We start from the raw sequence: 11984 nt of genomic DNA on the forward strand, positions 1-11984 counted from the left end.
GGGTAGCTAGGAACTCTCGGGTCAATAAAGGACAAGTACCAAACTTTGCACATAAAAGACGCTCCCAGTCAATGTTGGCGAATAGAGCATGAACACCATCATAAATATGGAGTTCCCGCATTAATGTGCGGCTGGGGGACCAGACCTACGGTAGAATTTCTCGTTCCTGAAGCCGTTGAAAACAATCTAAAGCAGCTTGGGAGCCTAAATCTAAGGTAACATTGTCCACTTGGACAGTGTACGACGGGTCTGCAGCGTCACCCTGTCTGCGTGAATGGGAGGGTCTAGGGGGTATTTTTCAAGTCAAAAGTGGAACAAGGTAGGAACAATTTCCAGGTAAAAAGAAGAAAAATAATCACGCAAAAATAATTATTTCTAACTACTCCTAAAGCAGACACGCAAGTCTGCACAAATATATGGCAAAAACAAAAGAGTTCATTTTCAGAACGAATATATCTGACTGTGCGCTGAGCAGCAGTATATTTTCCATGCCGGAAAATTTTTTGATGTTTGAAAATTTGTTCAGATGACTTTCTTCTGAATTGCGTCTCGAGCAAACGTTTCAACTTTTTGTGGCCTGCGGATTGCTAACGGAGCGTAGATCTGAAAAAAAAAAAAAAAAAAAAAAAAAAAAAAAAAAAAAAAAAAAACTCACAAAATTTCAAATTTCAAATGAACAAAATTTGGTTTTTGGAGAATTTCAACCGTGAAAACATGATTTCGTTATCGTAAATATGTTGTAGGAGCAAAACAGAAGAGATTGATACCTTATTTGCTTGATTTGGAGGAAAAATGAGCGATTTGAGTGATTTTTGGTGAGAGAACTCGAAATGTAGTGAAATCCAGAGAGAATTTTTGAAGTGTGGTGGTTACAAATGAGGCCTACGAACGATATTTATAGTAAAAACGTAACCTGCGACCGCAAAGGGAGAACCTACGATTGTAGGCTTTAAAAAATTTGACCGTTGGCGTTTTTCTCGAGGCACGTAACGGTAAAATGAAAAAAACTCGATACATGCGATCGCAGGTATAGAACCTGCGATCGCAACTTTTATTAAATATGCTTCAATCGATCGTTTAATTGTTCAAAAGTGTTCCAGGTACTAAAAGCTGATACATGTGATCACATGTACTAGACCTGTGATCGCATGTTTGCTTTTTTCATGAAAAATGTTCCAAAAAAACCTCGATGACTTCCTGCGACTAAAAAAACTCATACCCTGCGATCGACTTGCTGTAATACCCCGTTTATTTATTTAATAAATAAATAAGTTACTAAAGGAATATTAGCCTAAAATCCATAATAATTGAGCAAGGCATTGGCCTCGAGCAGTTAAAAATGTTATAATTGGAAGTTAAGGGGTTAAAATATAATTTACGGATTAGTCTGTAAAGAGTTTTGGAGGTTGAGGGTTGTTTAGTAAATTATGGGTTTATTATGAAAAGGAATTATGGAAGAATGGGCTAAATAATAAATTTTGGAGTTCATTTGAAAATAAATGTTGAGTGAGGGCCTACTTGGTAAAAATTGGACTTAATTTGTAAAGGTTTTAAGAGGTAGGGTCCAAATGGTAATTTATGGGTTCATTTTGAAAGAAAAACGAAAGGGAGGGGCTAGACTTGTCATTATGGATGTAACTTTGGGGGTTCGAGGTATATAATTCGTCACCCCTTCCAGCTTCAAACCCTAATCCTAAAGCAAGTCCCAGCCGCCACCTTATACCTCCCATCATCCGGTCGTCTGTTCCCTCAAACCACCGCAACCATTTTACTTCTGGCAATGATCAACACTATAAGGATGCCTCCGAGGCTCGGAGCGACTGTGATCGATCACTGTCCACGTCCCTTCACCTCCCTATCTTCTTCTTCCAACCACTGGACATCATTATGAAGAACGAAACCACCAGCGACCATCTCATTTGGCGGCGAGGGAGTATACTGCCACTGTTACATCGTTGTTTGACCATCGTCGTGATGAGCGCTGCTGCTACTGCGGTTCCAACATCAACTCCAACCGCTCATGTCCGTTGTTTCCTCCATCTCGCATCACCGCCGTTTTCGGATCTTGTTGCTTTGTTGTTGTCGTTCAGAAAATCGCTACATCCCGTCGACACCCTCCATTAACCACCTGCCACCATGAAATAGTGGCTGGGTTTGTGGCCTCGTGAAGCTGGGTTCGTGTTAGGGTGTTGTAGGTGTGTGTTCTAATGGTTAGGACTGCAGGAGAGTCCTTTGGCCAGAGATATCAAGAGAACCGCCATTGCCACCACCTTGAGGTGGTGGCTGCCGCCATACGCCACCGCCGGCCACCACAAGGTCGTTATGTGTGTGTATGTTTAGCTTAGTTAGCGTGTGTGTTGCTTTGGTATTTTCATTGTAAATTGTAACACAAAAATGGAATAATGCAAAGAAACTGAAAACCACCACCTTAGGGTGGTGGTCGCTACCTCCTGCCGCCACCGGCCGCCGTGTCGGGCGGCGGTGTGCTTTGCCTCATTGTGTTGACTCATTTGGGATGCTTGAAACCCTAATGGGCCTTGTAAGCCCTAATGGACTCTAATTGACCCAATAAAACCCTAATGGGCTTAATGATATTCTAGTGGGCCTAATAGGCCCAATAAAGCCCTAATTGACCTAAAAGCACAACAAATTGATAAATGGGCTAGCATTTGGGTTGGAAACCCTAATGCCAATAAAACCCTAATTTGGGGAATTAATCTGGACACGCGGGAATTATTTAATAACTTGAAATATTAAATAATAATAATTGGAAAAAATTAATCTAAGCAATATTGGACTTAATGGATTAAGTCCTTAGTGGATTAAGTCCTTAATGGGTTAAGTGGAAAACACCTAACCCTAATCATCATTTTATGTGAAAATCCTAGTTTCACTTGGGTTTATTGTTGGCCCTTTTATTGGGCCTTGATGATTGGATTATTAATGGTCCATCCAAGATCAAGCAAATGGATTAGAATAATTAATGGGCTTTGAGGTAAGGCCCATATAAGGAGTTGGGCCTAATTTGGAAAATTGGGCCATAGATGGGCCATCGTTGGGCCTTAATGACTATATGATATTGGACCCTTATATTGTCAAAGGTTGGACTAGAATAAAAGGTTGGGCCTTAAGGTAAGACCTTGTAAAGGTTTGGGGTCAATTTGGAAAATTGGGCCATGTATTGGGCTTTGACCCTTAGTTTGACTTTTAGGCCTTTAGATTGGGCCCTGTACTTGAATCAAGTCCAGGGGGGGTGTAATGTAGGATGTTACTCCAAGAACTTATGGTTATGTATTGGGACCCAATTATTAATTGGTGTTATTTTGGTGTTCACAGTTCGGGAATTTCTCATCCAGCAGTTGGGGTTGAATCTGCAGGACTTCAGCAGTGTGGGATTGAGTCTGCGGGACTTCAACAGTGTGAGGTGAGTTACCTTCCAGTAGAAGTGGGTCTAAGGCCACAATGTCTACCCACTAGTAGTAGTTGTATGATAGATGATTGTATTTGTGATAGTCATCTAGGTTTGCTACTACATGATATGTTTTATGTGTAATGATGTTATGTGATAGTAGTAGTAGGGGGAATAGTCCCCAGTTACCGGTCGATAGGGCCGAAGGGGTAGTTTAGTACCCCAGCTATGCTAGACAAATTATGGTATGTGATATGATATTATGTGGTAGTAATAGGGGTGAAATAGTCCCCAGAGTTCGGTTGTTAGGACCGATGGCTAGGTCAGCACCCCATAATGGCTTGACACGGGTATGTCAGCACCCCAAAATGGCTTGACATGGGTAGGTCAACACCCCAGAATAGTCGAACCGGGTAGGTCGGGCACCCCAGAATTGCCCGACAGTATGTATGCTATGTGATTGTATGGTATGTGGTATGATGGGGGAACTCACTAAGCTTTGTGCTTATGGTTTTCAATTTTGGTTTCAGGTACTTGTTTTTAAAGGAAAGGAGTCGGCGTGATCGCAACGCATCACACTATGGTTTTCCGCACATGAGATCTTTGTGATTACACTCTGATATTGTTTTATGATAACATATTTTGATTACTTCTATTTTGGTTTTGACATGACATAATATTATGGATGATTTATTATATTTTTGGTTTATAATAACGTAATAAAAATGATATTTTTGGCCTGTATTTTTGGGATGTTACACTTACGATCGTAGGTTCCACCAAAACTGCGTTTTTTCAACTTTTTCAAATTCTCTTTGTTCCTTTTTTATTTTAAAAACACGATTTAGTTAAAAAGGGACGACCTAAGCAGCTAAAAACACACAAAAATTAAAAAGAAGTTGCAAAATAAAATGAAACCAAACAAACACCTGAGTTGCCTCCCGGTAAGCTGCCCGTTTTTACTATCGTTGGCTCAACATTGTTACTTTGTTTTCTCAATTGCGGTAAGTCGGGACCTCAACTACCTCCACTTCTTCATTTGTAACTTGAAACCCTTCGTAAAATGGTTTGAGACGATGACCATTTACCTTAAAATCTTTCTTGTTTGTTCACTCTTAATTTGTATAACACCATGATCAAACACGTTAGTAACAACAAAAGGTCCCACCTAACGAGACCTCAATTTACCAGAAATAAGTTTGAAATGAGAGTGATATAAGAGTACCTTTTGACCGGTAGTGAATACCTTTCGCGAGATCATCTTGTCGTGAAACGCTTTCGTCTTCTCCTTATAGATTGTTTCGTTCTCGTAAGCATCATTCCTGATTTCTTCTAACTCTTGGATATCCAATCTTCTTTTCTTACCAGCTTCATCCATACTGATGTTTAACTTTTTGGTAGCCCAATATGGTCGATGCTCTAATTCAACCGGTAATCGACAAGGTTTGCCAAAAACAATTCTATATGGTGACATACTGATAGAAGTCTTGTATGCTGTCTGGTGGGCCCATAACGCATCATCCAATCGAATACTCCAATCTTTCTTGACTGGATTGATGGTTTTCTCTATAATGCCCTTGATATGTCTGTTTGAAACTTCACCATGTCTATTTGTTTTGCGGGTGATATGATGTGGATACCCGATGTGTGACACCATATTTTTTGAGGACTGCTTCGAGGGTGCGGTTATAGAAATACGTACCCTGATCACTAATAATGGTTTTTGGTGTCCCAAACCTAGCAAATATATTTGTGTTGAAAAAATCAACCACAACGTTGGCATCGTCTGTTCGTGTAGCTTTTGCCTCCACCCATTTGGACCCGTAATCCACAGCAAGTAATATGTACACAAACCCGAAAGATGGCAGAAACGGACCCATGAAATCTATACCCCAAACGTCAAAGATTTCACATACTAAGATTGGAGTAAGTGGCATATGATTACGAGATGTCAAAGACCCAGTCATTTGGCACCATTCATGAGTTTTGCAAAATAGAAAAGATTCACGAAAAATATGAGTCCAATAAAGACCGTTGTCCATGACCTTGCGTAAGTTTCTTTGTGGACCATAATGCCCTCCACAAGCTTCTGAATGGCAGAAATTCAAAATTGACTTAACTTCATCTTGGGGCACACATCTTCTAATCACCTGATCAGCACAGTGTTTGCATAAATACAGCTCATCCCAGACATATCTTTTTGCCTCCTTCTTTATTTTATCTTTCTGGGCTCAGGTGAGATCTGAAGGGAGTTCTCTGGAGACTGAGTAGTTCACTATATCAGCAAACCAAGGAGGGTTCTGAACAGTGAATAGATGCTCTTCAGGAATGTTTCACGGATCGGTGTCGGGTCTTCAGGTGGAGTGAGTTGGCTCAAATGATCAACTACCAAATTTTCTCTCCCACTTTCGTCCCCGATCTCTATATCAAATTCCTGTAGCAGCAAAATCCATCTAATCAATCTTGGCTTCGAGTCTTTTTTGGCAAGAAGCTACCGAATAGCTGCGTGATCAGAAAAGATTATAACTTTTGTGCCTAACAAATATTGTCTGAATTTTTCCAATGCAAAGACGATTGACAGCAACTCTTTTTCTGTGGTGCACTAATTTTCTTAGGCATTATCCAAAGTTTTTGGTGCATAATATATAACATGGGGAACCCAATCTTTTCTCTGTCCCAAAACAGCTCCAACACCAGTCTTACTGGCATCACACATGATCTCGAATGGTAAACTCCAATCTAGGGGCAGAATGATAGGAGTAGAAGTATGAAGATTTTTCAGCACATCAAAAGCCTTCTTGCAATCTTCATTGAAGTCAAATTCAGCATCTTTTTTCAGTAAGTGGCACATAGGAACTGATATCTTTGAAAAATCTTTTATAAATCTCCTGTAAAACCCTACATGACCAAGAAAGGAACACACTTCCCGAACATTCTTCGGGTAGGGTAAGCTTTTTATAACATCTATTTTTGCTTTATCGACTTCCAAACCTCTTTTTGAAACAATATGTCCAAGAATCAGACCTTGGTCAACCATAAAGTGACATTTTTCAAAATTTAAGACCACGTCTGTTTCAATACATCTTTGTAAAATTTTTGTGAGGTTTTTCAAACAAATATCAAAGGAGTCTCCATAGACGGTAAAATCATCCATAAAGACTTCTATGGTATTTTCAACATACTTAGAAAAGATACTAACCATAAACCTTTGAAACGTAGAGGGTGCGTTGCAGAGTCCAAAGGGCATACGTCTATACGTGAATGTCCCGAAAGGGTAGGTGAAAGTTGTTTTCTCATGGTCTTCTAGAGCAACTGGAATCTGATGGAAACCTGAAAATCCATCCAAACAGCAGAAATGGGATTTTCCACCAAGCCTCTCTATCATCTGATCTATAAATAGGAGAGGAAAATGATCTTTTCGATTAGTTGCGTTTAATTTTCTATAGTCAATACAAACATGCCATCCGTTTTGAACCTGAGTTGGAACCAACTCTCCTTCCTTGTTCTCCACCATTGTCACTCTATCCTTCTTGGGTACAACTTGAACTGGGCTAACGCATTTGATGTTAGAGATTGGGTATATCATCCCAGCATCTAATAACTTGATAACTTTTTTTTAAACCACCTCCATCATTGGTGTGTTTACTCTGTGTTTGGCTTCCCGTGACGGCTTATAATCTTCTTCCATCGAAATTTTATGCATGCATAGAAATGGGTTGAGTCCTTTGATGTCTGCAATAGTCCACCCAATTGCACTTTTATACTTCTTCAAAATTCTGATCAGCTCTAACTCTTCTTTTTCTGACAAATTGTTGGATATGATAACTGGTAATGTTTCTTTTTTTCCAAGATATGCATATGTTAGGTGTTCTGGAACTGTCTTCAGCTCCAAGATAGGGCTTGCACTACAGAAGGAAAAAGCTTGGACTTAGAAACTGGTAATTTAAGAGTTTGAGTACCATACCTCAACTTTCTTTGTTGGTCCATATGAGCTGCCATCTCTTGAACTTCTCTATCAACCACATAATTTTCTGATATAACTTGGGCTGTATTAATAGACAAATTTATGTGGAGCACTAATGCTAGTGACTCACGGTTAGCAATCTCAAAATATTCTGCAGATAACGGTTCAATTACATCAATGAAATTAAGGGTTGAAACATCATCAGGGTAACACATGACATCATAAATATTGAAGTTGATAACTTCACCATCAAATTCCATTGAAAGGGTACCATCATAAACATCTATTTTGGTTCTAGCAGTTTTTAAGAATGGTCTCCCCAAAAGAATGGAGTCTGAATTTGGAGAGTCATCATCTCCCATATCTAAAACATAGAAATCAACTGGGAATATAAGTTCATTCACTTGAACCAAAACGTCTTCCAACACACCTTTTGGGTGCACCAGAGAACGATCAGCTAATTGAATGACGACTCCTGTTCTTTTTAAAGACCCTACCCCGATAGTTTTAAAAAGTGAATATGGCAATACATTTATTAAAGCTCCTAAGTCCAACATAGCTCGTGACACTGAAAGGTTCCCCAACTTGCAAGGAATAGTAAATACTCCTGGATCGTTACACTTTGGAGGTAGCTTTTTTTGTAAGACAGCTGAAACATTCTCACTTACTTTAATTGTTTCGTTTCCTTTTAACTTTCTTTTTGAAGTGCACAATTCTTTCAAAAATTTAGCATATTAGGGTAGTTGTTTAATTGCATCAAGAATGGGAATATTGACCTCAACATTTCTAAAGAAATCCATGATGTCTTTGTCTTCCTTTTCTTTTTCGTGTTTTTTAGTCTTGAGGGAAAAGGAGGATGAGTATTTTTCACTTCAGCTTTAGCATATCCACCTTTTCTGCACCTCTTCAGTTTCCTCGGATTCTTGCTCAACCACGATCTCTTCTTCCTCATCTTCTTGCTGATCTGGTCCTTTGTAGTTTTTACCACTTCTGAGGGTGACAACATAAGCATTGTGTTGCGGGTTCTTCTCATTATGAGATGGGAATTTTCCTTGGGTTTGGGCTTCTAGTTTGCTCATGGAATTCGCGAGTTGTGATACCTGCTGCTCCAGATTTTTGATGCTAGACTTTGTTTCATTATGGATGGCTTGGGTACTGGTAGCAAGACTTTTAACTATGTCTTCCAAAGACATGCTGGAACTACTAGCTTGTCACTGAATAGGTGGTTGCTGAAAGTTGCTTTGGTGCTGATTTTATTGAAAAGGCTGTTAAAACCCAGGTGGAGCTTGGTATTGGTGTCTTTGCTAAAAGTTTTGTTGAGGTCTTTGCTAGAAATTGTTATTTTGAGGCCCTTTCCAAGCTTGGTTGTTGCGATGTTGATCAAATGGACTTTGCTAAAATCCTCCCATAACTTGCACAGATTCATTATCTTCCTGAAGTAGTGAGCACATATCAGTTGGGTGACCGTTTTTGCAGCAGATTCCACAAGGTTTAACCTTTGGCTCGATACCTTTTTCTTTTGTCAACAAAAGGACAGATTTATTCGATTATGAAATCTGGGATTCCAGTTGGGCGTTACTTATCTCCTTGACTCCTCTTGGATGGTCTGGGTACCACTATTCCTCAGTTGCAGAATGTTTTGATTCATTGGCCAGCTTCTCTATTAATGCCCCGGTCTATGTTGGTGTCATGTCTGAAAGTGACCCTCCACTTGATGCATTTGTAAGTCGCCTCTCCATAGGTATCGATCCTTCATAGAAACACGGATATAACTGAGAATCACTAATGACATGTTGCGGGCACCGGACTAGCAGCTTCTTGACTCGCTCCCAATATGTGTGGATAGCTTCTCTTTTGCCTTGCATTACACATAGAATTTCTCTGTGCAGATTTGACACTTTTTCCTTGGGAAAATATTTTTCTAGAAAGATTTTGGCAAGCTCATCCAGCTTGTTACTGAACCAGACGGGAGGTCATATAGCCACTCGTTTGCTGCATCTTGAACTGAGAAAGGGAATGCCCTCAATTTGATTTGGTCTTCAGTAACTGTATGAGGCTTCATTCCAGAACAGACGACATGGAACTCCTTGAGAAATTTATGAGGATCTTCATTCTCAAGACCTCGGAAAGGGGGCAGCAGATGAATTAAGCCGGATTTGAGCTCAAAGTTCTAAGCTTGTGGAAAGGTGATACATCGAGGTTGTTAAGTAACCTCATGTGTTGCCCACTCGCGGAGAGTTTTTTAGCTTCGTCTCCGTTTTCGCTCATGATGAATTCTGATTTGTTTCAGAAGAATATGTGAGTTTGGGTTTGTCTGAAGATGATGATGAGTATGTTTTGAACAGGCTATTAATGGGTGAAGTATGTGGTGCTCTTGGAAAGGGTTGAAATGAGGCTTCAGATTCGTTCCACAAGGGAGTCTTTTGTGGTGTGGGTATTTTGTAATGTGAGGGGGGGAGGCTGAGGTTCCTGCTTGTTGCTTCCGGAGCTTTTCCTCCTTCTTTAGCTTCCTAGAAGTCTTCTCAATCTTTGGATCAAAAATCAGATCACATGTATGTGAAGACCTTGGCATAAAACTATTAGTGTTTTACCGTGTCCCTGACAACGGCGTCAATTTGTTAAGACCACTATCGTACATGATTTAAACAAATAAAAATAATAAATAAACTCGTTTATTGCACTAACAGGTAATACAGGTAAGTAGGTTCGGATCCTCAGGGACACGTCCTAATGATTACACCTCTTTGCATAAGGTGTGAACTAATTCTTGATGAATGCAATAGACATAAAAAGGGGGGTTATTTCTGAAAATTGAACTAATAGAAATCAAAAATGACAAAATAATAACTAAATTTAAAGTGGTGAAAATTCAAATAAGAGAAACCAATTCTAGTTTCGCGGTGACTCCCCTAATCATATAATTAACCTTCAACACAATATTTGACTATGCACTTGTTTAAACTGGTACTAAAGTTCATTAACAAGCTCTAATGACCTTTATTGAAAAAATCATTTAATCAAAATAAGTTCTTTGAATTAAACCTAACTCTTTACTAAATTAATCAAACAAGCTCATGATTAACAAAGAAAAGTTGCATTAGATACAGTGTAATTCCCAGTAAACTTTAATACCTCTCATAAGCTCGGAGGTGTTAAAACTTGTGTGATCATTTCATATTAGAGTTAACCCTAAACTCAGAATTAGTCTAATACTTGTTACTTTTTTACCAATTGATTTATACAATTACGGATCCAAACAATTAGGTAACTAGAAAGATTCACAAACAATTTAAGTGGCCACCAGAAATTGAAATCAGAATCAAACACTCAATTTAACACAGAATTGATCAAACTAAACAGTAATCATAGTCAAACATAGTGCCTAATGATTAATCATACGAAAAGGTTACGTCTTGCGAAACTTAAATCTGATTTTTTAGCCTGATATGGCTAAAAACATATTACAAACAGTAGAAATCGAATCTAAACGATAAATCTTACTAAACTATGAATAGAGATTGATTCCACTCCTTTAGATTTGTGTTCTTCACTTGAAACCCTATGAAAATTGTTGGATTATTGTCTAAGCCCGTAACTATAATTGGTAAGTAATTGACCCGGTTATGCATGGTTATTTTCTGTTGCCTTCACCAAAGCAACTAGATAGGATGATTTATGGAGAGAGAGAGAGAGGGTATTATGGTTTATTAATATATTATATGAATAATATACTAAAGGAGAACTCATATTGTTTAATTAATATTAGACAAGAATTAATTAAGAATTAATTTTGTGGCTAAAAGACATTAATTAAATAAAGGGGACTAGAACTTTCAATTGTGTGATAGTTGAATATTGGGCTAGTGGACTCCATAGAAGTTAGAGTGGATGAAATCTATGGGGAAACCCATTAGAATTCGTCCAGGGCCTCTAAGGAGGGAGTCAATGGGCTGCTTAGGGCCTAAGCAGTCATATTAGGGTTTCCTAGTTCAAAACCCTAATAGCCTCACTATATAAGGAACCCCTAAGGCCCCAAAAACGTGTGGAAGTAATCCCTAAGGGTTATTAGTCGTTTTTGGTGCTCCTCCTCACTCTCATAAGTCATTCTCTTGCTTGTGGTGTTTGTAATCCATTAGAGGAGTGACATTTGTGACTCTAAGCTCCATAACAAGAAGATTCAAGCCATTCTTGCAAAGTTAATCATCTAGATCTGTTCTTATATGATGATTTCGAAATATGTATGCTAGATCTAGGGTTCTTAAGTCTTGGATGAATTTCACATACAATAGAGAAACCTACATCCACGCTTTAGGGTTTGCATAAGCACATAGGATGTTCTTTTGTATAAAACTCATCAGTTGTATCAGAGCTTTGATTGGTTTCTATTCTATTGATGTCTTGTATTTTCATTTTGCTGAAAATCATTTTTCTTCTCTCTGCCCGACCTGACTCAGCGAGTCACTGGTTGGAGTCGGCGAGTCAGCCCAACTCGACGAGTCCAGTTAGTGACTCGGCGAGTCGGGGAGTTAGACAGAGGGAAAATCGGGATTTCTTGTTGTTTTTATGAATGATAATTACCAAAAACGTTTTTCATTAATAAAATCCGAATTT

The 11984-nt window shown here is 38.9% G+C and overlaps 1 protein-coding gene across 1 annotated transcript; it reads right to left on the bottom strand.

Moving 5' to 3' along the window:
* Positions 1-522: 522 nt before the first annotated feature.
* Positions 523-5376, bottom strand: LOC145002988 (uncharacterized). The gene is made up of 3 exons (XM_078962156.1): positions 5112-5376; positions 4656-4975; positions 523-603 (listed from the first exon to the last, which is right to left on the bottom strand). Exons 1-3 carry the CDS (start codon positions 5374-5376, stop codon positions 523-525), a joined length of 666 nt encoding a protein of 221 aa, XP_078818282.1.
* Between the last annotated feature and the right edge of the window lie 6608 nt (positions 5377-11984).

Source organism: Lactuca saligna, chromosome 6 (assembly GCF_052625555.1).
Source record: "Lactuca saligna cultivar CGN05327 chromosome 6, ASM5262555v1, whole genome shotgun sequence".
Lineage (NCBI taxonomy): Eukaryota > Viridiplantae > Streptophyta > Magnoliopsida > Asterales > Asteraceae > Lactuca > Lactuca saligna.

Coding starts and splice junctions, on each gene's coding strand:
- LOC145002988 (XM_078962156.1), bottom strand. CDS start 5,376: ATGACTGGGTCTTTGACATCTCGTAATCATATGCCACTTACTCCAATC. Junction 4,976..5,111: donor AACCATTATTAGTGATCAGG/GTACGTATTTCT, acceptor AGGGCATTATAG/AGAAAACCATCAATCCAGTC. Junction 604..4,655: donor ACAAGATGATCTCGCGAAAG/GTATTCACTACC, acceptor TTTTTTTTTCAG/ATCTACGCTCCGTTAGCAAT.